Source organism: Hemibagrus wyckioides, linkage group LG01 (genome assembly GCF_019097595.1).
Source record: "Hemibagrus wyckioides isolate EC202008001 linkage group LG01, SWU_Hwy_1.0, whole genome shotgun sequence".
NCBI lineage: Eukaryota > Metazoa > Chordata > Actinopteri > Siluriformes > Bagridae > Hemibagrus > Hemibagrus wyckioides.
Window position 1 is genome coordinate 2,153,091 of NC_080710.1, and position 17,639 is coordinate 2,170,729.

The 17,639-nt window shown below is 38.3% G+C and overlaps 1 protein-coding gene and 1 long non-coding RNA gene across 2 annotated transcripts; both read left to right on the forward strand.

Annotated features, from left to right (window-relative positions):
- The first annotated feature begins 3,344 nt into the window (after nucleotides 1-3,344).
- Nucleotides 3,345-9,385, forward strand: LOC131343437 (uncharacterized). Its single transcript, XR_009203139.1, has 3 exons — nucleotides 3,345-3,923; nucleotides 6,976-7,090; nucleotides 7,742-9,385. It is a non-coding gene; the product is annotated as an uncharacterized LOC131343437 (long non-coding RNA).
- A 747-nt stretch (nucleotides 9,386-10,132) lies between these two features.
- Nucleotides 10,133-13,443, forward strand: sox4b (SRY-box transcription factor 4b). Its single transcript, XM_058393257.1, has one exon. It carries the CDS (start codon nucleotides 10,554-10,556, stop codon nucleotides 11,610-11,612), a length of 1,059 nt encoding a protein of 352 aa, XP_058249240.1. The 5' UTR covers nucleotides 10,133-10,553; the 3' UTR covers nucleotides 11,613-13,443.
- The last annotated feature ends 4,196 nt before the right edge of the window (nucleotides 13,444-17,639 follow it).

Consider the following 17,639-nt stretch of genomic DNA (forward strand, 5'->3'; position numbering starts at 1 on the left):
TGCCAACAAAATCCAGACATCCAGTTGAAACGCTTGCGGCTCTGTCGGGGACGAGGCCTCGGTCATCTGCGATCTGATTTCCGCCTGTCAGATCCATCAGATCTCCTACCTTCCATCTACACTGAGCAGACGAGGTGGAGGAGAGTTCAGAGTTCAGACTGTTGCTTTAACACCCTCTTGCCTCGAACACTACTCTCTCTCACTACCCTCACGCACTTTTCTTTTTAACTACTCTCTCACTACCCTCGCCCACTACAGTCTCTCACTTCTCTCGGACACTACTCTTGCTCAATTCACTCGCACACTACTTCTCTCACTACTCTCGCACTACCCTAGCTAGCTCACTACTCTCTCACTTCTCTCACTACCCTCTCTCACTACTCTCTCTGCTGTCTGGAGCGAGTCCAGCTTCTTGGGCCTCGGCTTACACACACACACACACACACACACGCACACACACACACTTTAGCTGATGATTTAAATCGTTATTAGCTGCACAGAGAGATGAACATCTGCAGTGCACGCTGATGGAAATCGCTTTCGGAAATTAAGCGCCGCTTATGGAATCAAAAGCAGAAGGCTGAAATGGATATGAGCCAATAATTGAACACAGTGGAGTATCATTAGTGCACAGAGAGAGAAAGAGAAAGAGAGCACAGAGTAAATTTTACTATTTAACAAGAACATAAATTGAATTATAATCATCATAACAAAGCACAGGGTATTAGCCAGAGTCACAAGAATAGAATTTTTATCAGTGATTATAGACAGAATGAAATATATAAGAACATTGTGTAGAATAATCGCATCGCTCATCCGGATATCGAAGAATTTAGCGCAGGTGTGCAAAGCTAGCCAGAATCAGACTTTTAATGACTAGCTAGCTTTAATGTCTTCAAGCAAAAAACATTTCCACAAGGTTTCACAGTCCCTCTGGGGAAAAACCATTCATCTTTCAAGAAGTAAACATCTCTAATCCCAAGCTCTTCCGTCACTAATCAGATGTCTTCATGCATGATCAGACTGTCCTCCCTTCATTTGAATGCTGATGTTGTTAACTTTGCTTCTGTGTTCCGAACAAACTTCAACAAATCTAGTGAAGAATGTTTTCTGAACATTAGTGTCAGGTTATTAGCCTTTAACATCTAAAGATGGTCATTTTGGTTACACAGAACAAGGTTTATAGAATTTGTCTTTGTTTGTTTGTGGTATTTGTTTTTTCATTTTTTCCAAAAAGTCTAAACAAAATTGCATTCACATCCAAACAGAACATACAACAACTGTACAACAAACCAATGACTATTGTTCTAAAATTATAATATAACAAAAGATGTAATTAAATATTTATTATTCTGTAATTAGATGCAGATTTTGGCTTTTGAGTTTGTCTCATTTAAGATTTTACAACAGATTTGGATGTTTTTGGCTTATTAGCGTTTTCCCTCTTGAGAGAAAGACTCAAAAGTCTAAATGTCTTAAAGTTTCGCTCAGATGCGGAGCCAGTACTCATATCTTTTTATTTACAACTTAATGAGTATCAATCAGAACTAAACTGTCTTCACCCCACTGTCTTGTATTAGACCAGATAACTCATGAAATCTCGTTTGTGATCTGATCTCGACAGTGATGGTTAATAACCAGGTTAAGAGACACGACAGAATCAGCGATAAATATTTAATTAATAATATGACAATAATTACAATCAACAGCCCATAACTTAAATGCTATAAATATAATGTGTGAAGATATAAATGTATATCTTTATAAAAGTATGATGTAATATAACATAATTTATATAAATATTTAAAAGTATATAAGCGCCAGAGACAAAATACTCAGAAAAGAAATAAATACTTTAAAAAAAACTGAGATAAAATAATACATATTTAGAAAAATACTGAGGTAAAATTATCCAGACTTAGGAAATACTGAGGTAAAATAAAACATACTTAGAAAATACTGAGGTAAAATAATAAATATTTAGAAATTTCTGAGGTAAAATTATCCATACTTAGTAAATTCCGAGGTACAATAATAAATATTTAGAAAATACTGTGGACAAAATAGTACATATTTAGAAATTACTCAGGTAAAATCATCAATTATTAGAAAATACTGAGGTAAAATAATACATAGTTAGAAAATACTATGGTAAAATCATCCATACTTAGTAAAAAGTGAGATAAAATAATACATACAGAGTAAATACAGAGGTAAAATAATACATACTTAAAATATCAAAGAAAAATAATACATATTTAGAAAATACTGAGGTAAAATCATCCATACTTAGAAAATACTGAGGTAAAATCATCCATACTTAGGAAATACTCAGGTACAATAATACATATTTAGAAAATACTGAGGTAAAATCATCCATACTTTGAAAATACTGAGGTAAAATCAATACTCAGAAAATACTGAGGTAAAATCATCCATAATACATATTTAGAAAACACTGAGGTAAAATCATCCATACTAAGAAATTACTGATGTAAAATCATCAATACTCAGAAAATACTGAGGTAACATCCTCCATACTTAGGAAATACTGAGGAAAAATAATATATATTTAGAAAATACTGAGGTATAATCATTCATACTTGGGACATACTCAGGTAAAAAAAAATGCATACTTAGAAAATACTCAGCTAAATTAATAAATACTGATAAAATGTTCAGGTGAATTAATACATACTTAATCAATACTTAGATTAAAAAAAATACATAATGAGAAAATACTGATTGATATATAATTAGAAAATACTCCAGAAAAATGATACTTACAGAGACATGACACAGTCTAAATACTACATATGTAAAAAAAAAACCTCAATAATACATACACACAAAACAATATATATGAAGTAAATACTCAGGGTTATTAAAATTAATTAAGTTCCACCCCTTTTGGCTTCTTGCTTATAAAGTGCAAATCAATATGTATTACAATCACAGGGAAGAAAAGACAAGCATCAGGTCACTTAAACATTGTGATTTAAAGTATTTTCCTTATATAAATGCTAATCTAATTTTTGACAAATAAAAGTTATTTACTGCCACTTTAATCGTGGGAATTGAAAGGGTAGGGGTTAAAGGGTTAAAGCTCGCTCTTTCCTTAATCTCATTTCTCTTTTATCATCCCATCATCGAGGATGAAATGTGACGTTTCTATGGTTGAAAGGCGACACCCCAGAGCAACAAGTGAACAATAAAAAAACAAATAAATTTGAGATATTTATTATAGAACTGTATGTCAGGTATATTATATTATTGTATTCAATCCATAAGAACCTGATGAGCATCATTTTACCTGAAGAGGAAACACATCCTGTAGGGAATAAAAAACCTGAGTGATGTTTCACAAGAAATTCCTCATAATGCTCCAAAGCTGAGAGCTGTGATGTAATCCAGAGGAAATCTGAGACGTCATGGCGGTGTCGTGGTTCTCCTGCAGTTTCTCTTTCTCTCTCTCTGAGGGATGATGAAGATGATGATGTATCAGAGTGAGTACTTTATCCTCAGTATTGTGAGATGCTGGAGAGGAAAAACACAGCAGGAGCGAGGAGTTAAAAATTCACAGAGAGCTGCGATGTTTCTGAGAGAGCTCTGCTAGCAGTTTGCTTCCCCTCTTTCTCGCTCTATTTCTTTTCCTTTTCCTCAGTCTGTATATCTCTCCCACTCTCTCATCTCTGCATCCACAGGCCTGAAATCACATCATCTATGTACAAATGGTATCTTCTGCTGTGTCCCAAAGGTGCCGCCTTTTATCCGAGCTTCCAATCCATGTGTTTTTTATTATTAATTCTTTCCAGTTCCTCAGGAGCGTCCTAATTTTCCAAGGAAGAGAGACGAGGCAAGGCGAGGAAGAGGAACAAGCGACGAGGCGGAGATGCTTTGCTCGCTTGCTGGCGAAAGCAGAAGTAAGTGCTGCTGCTGTGTGTGTGTGTGTGTGAGAGAGAGAGAGTCTGGCAGCCTCAGAGGAAAGGAAGGGCAGAGAGCCCTGACTTCGTCTGTAGACAAAAAAGCAACAGCAGATTCATGATTGAACTTTCCTCTCTCTCTCTCTCTCTCTCTCTCTCTCTTTATTTCTCTCTTTCTGTCTCTCTCTCTGTCTCTGTCTGTCTCTCTGTCTCTCTATCTGTCTGTCCCTCTGTCTCTCTCTCTTACTCTCTCTCTTTCTCTGTCTCAGGGTTAGGTATTATCATATCAACAAACTCAACATGAAGGGCAGCATCTGATTTGAGAAACTTTTCACAAAAAAAAAGACATTTTGTGACATCATTACACAATCGAATCCCTCAGCACTACAGACAATGTAGTAAAACATCCAATAACCAGAGAATAGTGCACTGTGTAGTGAGGGATTATGGGTAAGTGTCCAGAGCATGTCAGGGCCGCTACTGCACCATATGTCACTATAATTGTCTCCCAGAATGCACCGCCACCACCACCCTAAAGAAATTAGGGGGAGAAATTATTCATTCTATTCCTAACCTGCCCCCATCCCCCCATCTGGAGGACAAATAAGGACAAAATAGAAAGAAAAAACGAAACAGAAGAACAAATGCTTTTGAGACAAAAGGTGTTTTTTTTTAGACAAACTGCTTGTTTAACTTTAGCGTTTTTAGCAAAACGAAAGAAATCAACAAACATTGTGTCTACTTTTTTCATTTGTTTGTTTGTTTTCCTTTTTTTTTACAGTAATAAGTATAAATATTCAGGTATTTTCTGAACACTTTAGACTTCACACTTTTAATTAAATTCCTACACGTGTGATGGTTAGTGACAGGAAGATGCCGAGGTTTCGAGTTGTGGAAAACATTCAGTGCAGATCTTTTTATAGTGTGAGCATCAGAGTGTTGAGGATTATCCTGAAGAACTGCAGGTGAAGCCTAGAACCAGATCTTGAACCTGAGCATTTAATCACATGACCTTCTTATTCATAAGATATAAATACTTCATAAACAATAAAGCAGTAAGACAGGATTATTGTGACAATCACAAATCATTTCATGTCAGATTTGATTTGATTTGAAATAGAAATAAAAATAGCCTTTATTTGTCACATATACATTACTGCACAGTGAAATTCTTTCTTTGCATATCCCATCGTTGGAGGTTGGGGTCAGAGCGCAGGGTCAGCCATGATACAGCACCCCTGATCCTCCGGTCAACTACATAGTGCCCTATGTAGTCTATGTAGTGCACCCTATATAGTGCCCTATGTAGTCTATGTAGTGCACCCTATATAGTGCCCTATGTAGTCTATGTAGTGCACCCTATATAGTGCCCTATGTAGTCTATGTAGTGCACCCTATATAGTGCCCTATGTAGTCTATGTAGTGCACCCTATATAGTGCCCTATGTAGTCTATGTAGTGCACAATATATAGTGCCCTATGCAGTGCACCCTTTATATAGTGCCCTATGTAGTCTATGTAGTGTACCCTATATATAGTGCCCTATGTAGTCTATGTAGTGCACCCTATATAGTGCCCTATTTTGTCTATGTAGTGCACAATATATAGTGCCCTATGTAGTCTATGTAGTGCACCCTATATAGTGCCCTATGTAGTCTATGTAGTGCACCCTATATAGTGCCCTATTTTGTCTATGTAGTGCACAATATATAGTGCCCTATGTAGTCTATGTAGTGCACCCTATATAGTGCCCTATTTTGTCTATGTAGTGCACAATATATAGTGCCCTATGCAGTGCACCCTTTATATAGTGCCCTATTTTGTCTATGTAGTGCACAATATATAGTGCCCTATGCAATGCACCCTTTATATAGTGCCCTATGTAGTCTATGTAGTGTACCCTATATATAGTGCCCTATGTAGTCTATGTAGTGTTCCCTATATAGTGCCCTATGTAGTCTATGTAGTGTACCCTATATAGTGCCCTATGTAGTCTATGTAGTGAACCCTATATAGTGCCCTATGTAGTCTATGTAGTGCACCCTATATAGTGCCCTATGTAGTCTATGTAGTGCACCCTATATAGTGCCCTATGTAGTCTATGCAGTGCACCCTATATAGTGCCCTATTTTGTCTATGTAGTGCACAATATATAGTGCCCTATGTAGTGCACCCTATATAGTGCCCTATGTAGTCTATGTAGTGCACCCTATATAGTGCCCTATGTAGTCTATGTAGTGCACCCTATATAGTGCCCTATGTAGTCTATGCAGTGCACCCTATATAGTGCCCTATTTTGTCTATGTAGTGCACAATATATAGTGCCCTATGTAGTGCACCCTATATAGTGCCCTATGTAGACTATGCAGTGCACCCTTTATATAGTGCCCTATGTAGTCTATGTAGTGCACCCTATATATAGTGCCCTATGTAGTCTATGTAGTGCACCCTAAATAGCACCCTATGTAGTCTCCAGTTAGGGGATATTTGGACACTCTGAGTCCACTAGGTGCCTTAGGACATGCCATAAAATCTCATAAACCTGATATAAGCAGTACATTCACTGCACAGGCTATGAAGCTTCTCTCGTGAGTTACGTCTCTGCGCCACTCTATCAGCCTCGTGAAGGAGGCAGAGGCGATTTCTGCAGACGAGACCTCCACCACACTAATCAATAACAGCTATTTGTGGAAAAGAGAACGTTATTGTGATGGAAAATGGAGGTAAACAGTGCGAGCACTCAGTCTTTCACTCAGTGTGTGAATTAAAAGGCTGTGAGAGGAGAAACGGTGAAGAAGTGACAGAATACCAATTACAGCCACCTCTTCTCACCTCAGATGGGGCTGCTGTGTGTGTGTATGTGTGTGTGTGTAGGAAGGTGTTTTTCAGAGAAAGTTGGTGCTGTTTGGACTAAAAAGTAGGTCACTATGCAGTGTGTGTATGTGTACAGTACATAATGTATCATCTTTACAGTGTTTATTACAGTTGATGTTGTTTGTGTTTAATTCTTTACTTTCCTCTCAGTCATGATAACCTTCTGGCTGTAATTACAGAAACGTGGCCTTCATCCAGGACTTTTATAGATCTCGGAAGTGTAGCAGCTGAATGCCAGGTCAGCTTATCCTTCAGGCTGTGATGCAGTTTTCTGTACAGGACAGAAGATTTGAGGTAAAATAACAGAGCGCTGGATTAAGTGCTGTTTTATCAGCTGCTGAATCATGAGGGCAGAAGCTATTTTGTTCAACTACAAGATGGATGGGTGCAGCAGTGTACTCAACTGTTCCTTTCATTTCTTTCATATTAGTCTTTGTTTATGTTAAGCTATTATTTGCATCTTAAGTCAGTACCTAAGTAGTTCACTTCATTTGCCACACTTAGTTTAAAAAATGTACAGTTTTAGGTAATATACTTTAAAAACAAGGTAAATGGACCTTGGTAAAACCTGCAGGTGATGAGAAGGGTAATCTGGTCGTCTATAAAGTAAGCACTTCTCTAACAGCACTAATGGGACGTTGCCCGGTGCGAGCAGATGTTCGACTTGCCCTTGCTGAACTCCTGAAATCAGAGTTTGACACTAACTAAACTGTAGCAGCAGACCCCAAACCTCGTCCCTGTCACTGATTAACCGGGACACGAGCAGGCAGCTGCTGGGACAGATAAGATAAAGCCGAGCCGAGCAGCTGGTTAAATATGCTTTACACCATATCATCATCCAAACGCTTGTTACAACTGAGCAAAAGTGCGGCCTGTTGTTAGTCCACGACACTGATTTATCTACTGTACAATCTTTTATTCCCCTCTCGCGCTTCTGCATTGCAGGTGGTCAAGGTGAAGAACAGATTGCCAGAAGTCAAGGACAGAATGCCTCCGAAGCCTGATCCCAGAGATCACCAAAGTTCATCTAAGGTGCTTTGTTTTTAAAATCAATATTATATTTATTACTTTCACACAGTGAACGCTTGCCAACTGGTGTTTATAACAAGTTTATTACAACAACTCTGAGTTTGGACAAACAATTTCTAGCAAGTTAGGACACTAAAGTTCTAGCCAAAGGAGCTTGGGTTAGCACATCAACTTTCTAACAAATGATCCTATAAATAAAGGTGCTAAATGTTTTAGAAATAAACCTTAAGTTAATGCACTAAATTTCTAGAATTATACCTTAAGGTTGTTGTTGTTGAGCTTTCGGCTGCTCCGGGAAATGATAGCAATGTACACTAGATTAGCACACTTCATTTTCTGAATTCAGACATTCAACTGATAAAAATTTAAAATGCTTTATTTATAGTGACTGAATTTAAGATAGATTTATGTTTATGTAAATGTTTTTTTGTGTATTTGGTCCTGAGGTATGAGCTCTGGTTTTATCAATCAGACAATAGTAAATTCTTACGAATTCTTATGACACGCTTACAGCAAACGATTCTACAATTTCTAGCAATAGACCCTAAGCAGGCAAATTCTAGCAATTGATTCTTAATTAGGAACACTAGATGGTCCCTAATTTCTAGTTTAAGGTTAAGTCACTACATTCATAGCCATGGACACTACACTAAATATATAGTACAGTGTATACTGTTAACACGCTACATACCACCTTAAAGTGCACACTAGCCGGGGACACTAAAGTGATGCTTTAATGACATCAGGGACACTAATGAATAGATCGTGATGCTCATTAAAGCACAAAAGGCCAGGAAAGACACTGAGTAATGAGGAGTAATGAGCACTGAATGTAGAATTCCTTTAAATCAATGGATTAAAAGTTAAGACACTAAATTCATAGCCAGGTTTGTGGCTCTAATCTAGATCATTCTGTAGACCAAGCTTGGACCAAGAACCTTTTATAAGACTGTTAAACAACGTTTTACCTGCAAAGGTGTGTCTCGTTTACCTTTACAGCTTTACTCACTGGAATTTAAGTCGTTTTTTAAATGTCACTATATACACAAGGGAAGGTCCACTTTTTCTCTCTGAGTGACCAGACAGTAAATTAGAACATTTCCTGGCATTAGATACAACAACAACACACTTCTTGGACTGGACACTGTGTTTGGAAGCTACATAATGATGTAATCTGTTCACGTTTAATTGTTCAAATCTAATCCAGGTGTGTGTGTGTGTGTGTGTGTGTGTGTGAGAGAGAGAGAGAGAGAGAGAGAGCGAGAGAGAGAAGGGCTTTGCACAATATCTTGCTATGTGCTTAAAGATCTCTGTGAGATGGTTCTGCTGCTTTCGTCTTCCACCAAATGTTGCGTTTGTTTTGGAATTATGTAACTGAACCCGTGTCCTGCTGTAATACAGTATAAAACCTTAAATACACAGAGCCGGAGAGTCTCTCAGCTCCACTCTGCCATCTAGCGTCGGCTACCACACACACACACCCACACACACACACACACACACACACACACCAAGAGTGTGTAAGGATCACAGCCGTCTGATCATGACGGTGACCTAATAAGAGAGCTATTCAAATTTAGGTTGATATACAAAACAATAGTTATATATACATTTCCATTGTTTCTCATGAATAGAATAATAACAACAAATAAACCGACTTCAGCACGCGCATTTCTTCAGGTGAGCAGCATCTGTCCGGACACAGAGCATGGAACTAAAGCTTGTTTTTTTTTCCTCCCCTCCAACTGAAATGGGAAGAGGCGTGGCTTGTCAGGGTCCGCCCCTCCCTCAGAGGCGGAGTTTAAAGAATAATAATAATAGGGCTTTTTTTTCGTGACCACAACATGAGTCTGAGCTCGCGCGCTGTCGGTGTTAGAAACATATTAGAAATATTTTATATGTTGTGCTTAATTGATTTATTACATCATATATATCAATATTTTATTGATATGCTTTCTCAGTATATATATATATATATATATAATGTGTGTAGTCTAATAAATATCTATATGTTTATGTATATACACTTAGTATGTCACGGTGAAGTAAAAATTCAATATTTTATTTTTTTTTATTAAACCACCTTCATGAGCTCATCAGCTTTGTCTCGCTCTCGTAAAAAAAAATAAATAATAAGTTTACAGGAATGAGGTCAGAGCCAAAGCTGCTCATTGCACGCGCCGATTATGATTAGATTCCTTTTAACAGCCAATGAGAGCAGTCAGAGGGCGTGGTTTCTCAGCGGGGGGGGGAGGCTGGTGACAAACGCTGATTGGCTGCGGTATGTTCAGCGCTCTGGCCTCGCGGAGGGATAAAGCGGCGCGAGCACTGGCAGTTCGAAAGGATCTGAAAAACTTCTTTGCACGCGCACCGCAGATGGGAAGCGTACTACTGCAACAACAACAACTTGCAGCTCGGTTATGCAGAAAGAGCTGAAACACACACACAGACACTTGAACACACTTTTAACCGACTCTTAACGCGAACATGAACGGAGAACGGACACGGCGCGAGCCGGAGTGTGTGTCCACTCACTGAGTTTATATCGTACAAGTCCCCGCGTGCGAACTTTAAAAAAAACAACAAAATCATCATAAATAACACGGATAAAAACTTCTCAGGACTACTACCGTGAAAGAGAGTGGACTTTAATTTTTTTCAGTACAACAAGCTTTATTAAAGTTTTGTGAAATCTGACGGGTGAAATTTTGGTGTCGCGCGCGCCGAGATGGTGCAGAAAAGCAGCAGTGCGGAGAGTTTTGATTCCAGCGCGATGGACGCGGATCTGTGCGCCCCGTCATCCGCGAGCCCCGGATCCGAGAAGCTCGTGGACCCGGGCTGGTGCAAGACCCCCAGCGGACACATCAAGCGGCCCATGAACGCGTTCATGGTGTGGTCGCAGATCGAGCGGCGTAAGATCATGGAGCAGTCTCCCGACATGCACAACGCCGAGATCTCTAAGCGGCTCGGGAAGCGCTGGAAGCTGCTCAAGGACACCGACAAGATCCCGTTCATCCGCGAGGCAGAGCGCCTGCGCCTCAAGCACATGGCCGATTACCCGGACTACAAGTACCGGCCGCGGAAAAAGGCCAAGTCGAGCGGAGGCTCCAAGACCGGCGAGAAGGCAAGTGGAGGTACCGGTGCTCACGGCGCCATTTTGAAGACGCATTCCAAAAAGAGCGGAAGTTCCAAACCGGGCAGCGGCAGCGGCGGCCACAGCAAGGCGCACAAGATGGCTCACAAAGCCGCGCCTCATGAACCGGCCGCCGGGACAGACCACCACGCGCTCTACAAGTCTAACAAGTCGGACAAGAAACCGAAGAGAGTTTACGTCTTCGGGAGCGGAGGCGGAGGAGGAAGCGTTCCCGCGAGCCCGACCCTGAGCAGCTCTACCGAGTTCGGGGACGCGCAGAGCCTTTACGAGGACTCGCACCGCGCTTTCCGCGCGCCTTCGCCTGCTCCCTCCGCCTCGCGCTTATCCCAGTCTCCATCATCATCATCATCATCATCATCTTCGTCGGACGAGGAGTTTGAGGAAGAGGCGGAGGCGAGGCGCCGCGCGAGCCCCGGATTCGACAGCACGTCTCTGGGCAGCTTCGGCTCTTCTTACTCCACCTCTTCCGCGTCCTCGTGCTCGCCGGGGCTCGACCGCGACTGGGACTCGAGCTTCGAGTCGTGTGCTGGTTCTCATTTCGACTTCCCCGACTACTGCACGCCCGAGGTGACCGAGATGATCTCGCGGGACTGGCTCGAGTCGACCATTTCCAACCTCGTGTTCACGTACTGATTAAAGCGGGGCAGAGCGCGGGGCTGAAACAAACACAAAAACAAACAAACAAACAATGCAAGGAAATGAAACAAAATTAAGAAACAAATAAGGGAGAACCGTTTCACGTGAAGTTGCATTGAAGCTGGCTGCGACCAGTTCGAGTCTCAAATGAGCAAAAAAAGCGTAAAAATCGCGTTTTAATTAAAAGAGAAAGAGATCAAGAAGGGACTGGAGGCACGTGCGCTGGTGCGTTGAGCTGCATCGTGTTGCATTTGCAGAGATGCACCGAGTCGCGCTGCGTTGCATTAGGGCTACACTGCAAACATCAATAAGTTCTGTGCATTCATAAGGACATTTTAAACAAAACAAAAGAAAAAAAGTGACCCGGAGTTGCAGGATGCAGAGAAACGAGAAGGGATTTTGTTTTTGATTTGCTGCACGACTGGAAGGACCTGAAAGTGTTCGCATTACGAGGAGAAGACGAACAAGAAGGAGAAACGTCCATGTGCACGCGCACGGAGGAAAAAACAACAAGAAGATCCTATCGCAAAAAAAAAATTAATAATAATTAAAGTCGGAACTGGAAAACTGTGATTTGATTTGCACGAGACGCTGTTTTCAGTCATGGAAAAAAAGAAAGGGGAAAACATTGCGAGAACCACGTGACTTTTTAACACTTAAGAGGTACAGAAATAGGCTGGGGGTGGATTTATGAACGAGGTGGGTAAACTTTAAGACTGTAAGACAAACCCTTTATTTAAAAAAAAGAAGAGAGAGAAGCATGTTATCTGTCCTCTGGTGTGTGGCGAGTTTTTGTGCGACTGTGGAACAGTTCACTAGCAGTAGGTTTGTTTCAGATGGCTAGATGGCGCCATGTTTGACCTTTTTTATTTTTAAAAAAACAAAAAAAATCACCAGCTGTTTTTCATTCTGAACTTCAGGATTTTCAGACTCAGATCTGTGCTGAACTTTTTTTTAAACGGAATCAGGACCAAATCTCTCCTGCTTTGTTGTTTTTGTATAGACTCTTGTCCATCGTTGTGTTTTGTTTCTTTGGGTTTTTTCAGATGCCATTTTTTATATATATATGAGGATGTATTTATATACCGGCCAAGCATTGCAATTTTTTTTTAATCAAGTTTTGTGTTGGTTCATATCCTTCTCCCAAAAAGAAGGGCTAACGTTTTCGTTTTTTATTTCTTTTTATATTTAGATGTAGACTTTTTTGGAGAAAGAGAGCGATTTTGATTATTTTCTCAGTGTATTTTTGTACAAATCTATATTTAAAAAAAAATCAAACAAAACAACAAAAAGATCGAAAGGAAAAAAAGGGGGCGTGGCGATTCGTGACGATTTGTGTACCTGCTTTTTTCCCTCTCTCCTAATTCTTCTTTATTCTAGGTGAGTTGGTTAATGCAAAATCGACCTCCTGTCTGTGTTTACAGCTCCAATCTGTCTCACTCACACACACACACACACACACACACACACACACACACACACACACACACACACACTTTTTCACTTTTTCACATCAGATCTTTCTCAGTCAGATATCGTAGCTTTAATCGATCATTTTTTATGGCATTTTTGCAACAAAAAAGAAAGAAAGAAAAAGAAAAGCACCGAACGGAAAATGAAATCATATCGTGTTTGGATATTTAATCTCTCTTTTTCTACTCGTATAGCTCATCGTTTTCGTATTTTAAGGCATGGTGGATAGACTTTTGTATCACAGATTCAGGTTTCTAATAATATAATAGCTGTTGTGTTCTGGAAAATTAGGGGGAAAATCGTGAATTTGTACAGTTGACTGTATTATTATTATTATTATTATTATTATTATTATTATTATTATAAGCAAAAAAAGAGATTGTGTGTGTTTTCTGTATGTTGTTGCTCTATAAACATGTCATGGCACTAGAACAGCTATCGTTTCGCTTAGCCTACTTCCTTTAACGATTGTTGTCGAGGAGTTTATGTATAAATATAGTATATACACAGGTGGATTATATTAACTTTATGTTCTGTGCAATATGCTGTGTTGGAAAAAAGGAAAAAAAAAAATCTGTTGTTTTGCATCCTAATCATGCCATAACGCATTACGGATTTGGGAGTGGGGGGGGCGGATGGGGAAGGGATGGGCGAGGGGGCGGGGCTTCATGCCAGCTCTATGTGTCAAGTCACTGCCTGTCAGATTGTTAATATACACATGTACAGATTTTTTTTTGTTGTTTTTGTTTTTTTTTCAGGAAGGAAATAAAGTCAGCTGGAACTGAACCTTAACACGCCCTCATGACTCTTGTTTTTCGTTTTTATTGCATAAGTGACTGCTCAACTGATCAAATGCACAAAAACATACTACTACTAATGTGATTATTATTATGATTATTATTATTATTATTATTATTGTTGTTGTTGTTGTTGTCTTTGTATTGTATTATTATTGTCTTCATTATAATAAGAAGAATAAGGACACTGTTTAATTAAAGAAAAAATAATATGAACAGTAAGATTTAAAAGGAAAAGAAAAATAACTCGGCTGAAGGTAAATAAATTAATTTAATAATAAGCTTTAAACTAAATAAAAAAAATTTAAAAAAAGATTTCATATCATGGACTTCTCCTCTGAAACTCTCACCTTAGCTCACAACAAATCAATAAATCATTCAGCTGCTATCTGGGTAAGCAGGTCACTGACCAAGCTCAGGACGTCTCCTTCATAAAACATTTAGTCTGGGTCTGGACTTGTTCTACTACTTCACAAAAATATAAAAATAAATTAATAATCAGTCATATGTGTGTACTTTACTGTCCACTAGCTTATTTATTGAAACATTCAATGGCTTAGACCTGGGAAAAATACCTTACATCTGGAGCTAAAGCCAGCTTCATAGGATTATTACATCATTAGCATACTTAAACATGACTGAGACACTGAGATAAGATAAGATAGAATTTTATTAATCCAGAAGGAAATTCTTTGCTCTGGGCGTCTGGGTTTTTCAGTAAAATGTAAAGAACAGTGTGTATCTCTGAGCTCACTGAACTGGACACAAGCACAGTTTCACAAAAACAATCAGCTATTTACCCCAAAATCACACCTGAAGTAGGAATACACAATTACACACAAATCACACAATAACACACACTGGGAAACTCCACACTACTCTACACTACACTAAATTACTCTACTGTACTCTACACTAAATTACTCTACTGTACTCTACACTACACTAAATTACTCTACTGTACACTACACTAAATTACTCTACTGTACTCTACACTACACTAAATTACTCTACTGTACTCTACACTACACTAAATTACTCTACTGTACTCTACACTACACTAAATTACTCTACTGTACTCTACACTACACTAAATTACTCTACACTACACTAAATTACTCTACTGTACTCTACACTACACTAAATTACTCTACTGTACTCTACACTACACTAAATTACTCTACTGTACTCTACACTAAATTACTCTACTGTACTCTACACTACACTAAATTACTCTACACTACACTAAATTACTCTACTGTACTCTACACTACACTAAATTACTCTACTGTACTCTACACTACACTAAATTACTCTACTGTACTCTACACTAAATTACTCTACTCTACTCTACACTACACTAAATTACTCTACTGTACTCTACACTACACTAAATTACTCTACTGTACTCTACACTACACTAAATTACTCTACTGTACTCTACACTACACTAAATTACTCTACTGTACTCTACACTACACTAAATTACTCTACTGTACTCTACACTACACTAAATTACTCTACTCTACTCTACACTACACTAAATTACTCTACTGTACTCTACACTACACTAAATTACTCTACTGTACTCTACACTACACTAAATTACTCTACTGTACTCTACACTACACTAAATTACTCTACTGTACTCTACACTACACTAAATTACTCTACTGTACTCTACACTACACTAAATTACTCTACACTACACTACACTAAATTACTCTACTGTACTCTACACTACACTAAATTACTCTACACTACACTACACTAAATTACTCTACTGTACTCTACACTACACTAAATTACTCTACTGTACTCTACACTACACTAAATTACTCTACTGTACTCTACACTACACTAAATTACTCTACTCTACACTACACTAAATTACTCTACACTACACTAAATTACTCTACTGTACTCTACACTACACTAAATTACTCTACTCTACTCTACACTAAATTACTCTACTGTACTCTAGACTACACTAAATTACTCTACTGTACTCTACACTACACTAAATTACTCTACTCTACACTACACTAAATTACTCTACTGTACTCTAGACTACACTAAATTACTCTACTGTACTCTACACTACACTAAATTACTCTACTGTACTCTACACTACACTAAATTACTCTACTCTACACTACACTAAATTACTCTACTGTACTCTAGACTACACTAAATTACTCTACTGTACTCTACACTACACTAAATTACTCTACTCTACACTACACTAAATTACTCTACTCTACACTACACTAAATTACTCTACTGTACTCTAGACTACACTAAATTACTCTACTGTACTCTACACTACACTAAATTACTCTACTCTACACTACACTAAATTACTCTACTCTACACTACACTAAATTACTCTACTGTACTCTAGACTACACTAAATTACTCTACTGTACTCTACACTACACTAAATTACTCTACTCTACACTACACTAAATTACTCTACTGTACTCTAGACTACACTAAATTACTCTACTGTACTCTACACTACACTAAATTACTCTACTGTACTCTACACTACACTAAATTACTCTACTGTACTCTACACTACACTAAATTACTCTACTCTACACTACACTAAATTACTCTACTGTACTCTAGACTACACTAAATTAATCTACTGTACTCTACACTACACTAAATTACTCTACACTACACTACACTAAATTACTCTACTCTACACTACACTAAATTACTCTACTCTACACTACACTAAATTACTCTACTGTACTCTAGACTACACTAAATTACTCTACTGTACTCTACACTACACTAAATTACTCTACTGTACTCTACACTACACTAAATTACTCTACTCTACACTACACTAAATTACTCTACTGTACTCTAGACTACACTAAATTACTCTACTCTACACTACACTAAATTACTCTACTGTACTCTACACTACACTAAATTACTCTACTGTACTCTACACTACACTAAATTACTCTACTCTACACTACACTAAATTACTCTACTGTACTCTACACTACACTAAATTACTCTACTGTACTCTACACTACACTAAATTACTCTACTCTACACTACACTAAATTACTCTACTGTACTCTACACTAAATTACTCTACACTACACTACACTAAAGTACTCTACTGTACTCTACACTACACTAAATTACTCTACACTACACTAAATTACTCTACACTACACTATACTAAATTACTCTACTGTACTCTACACTACACTAAATTACTCTACTCTACACTACACTAAATTACTCTACTGTACTCTACACTACACTAAATTACTCTACTCTACACTACACTAAATTACTCTACTGTACTCTACACTATACTAAATTACTCTACTGTACTCTACACTACACTAAATTACTCTACACTACACTAAATTACTCTACTGTACTCTACACTACACTAAATTACTCTACTCTACACTACACTAAATTACTCTACTGTACTCTACACTACACTAAATTACTCTACTCTACACTACACTAAATTACTCTACTGTACTCTACACTACACTAAATTACTCTACTCTACACTACACTAAATTACTCTACTGTACTCTACACTACACTAAATTACTCTACTCTAAACTACACTAAATTACTCTACTGTACTCTACACTACACTAAATTACTCTACTGTACTCTACACTACACTAAATTACTCTACTCTACACTACACTAAATTACTCTACACTACACTAAATTACTCTACTGTACTCTACACTAC

Excerpts from the sequence above, each read along its gene's own strand:
- sox4b (XM_058393257.1), top strand. The coding sequence starts at position 10,554 with ATGGTGCAGAAAAGCAGCAGTGCGGAGAGTTTTGATTCCAGCGCGATG.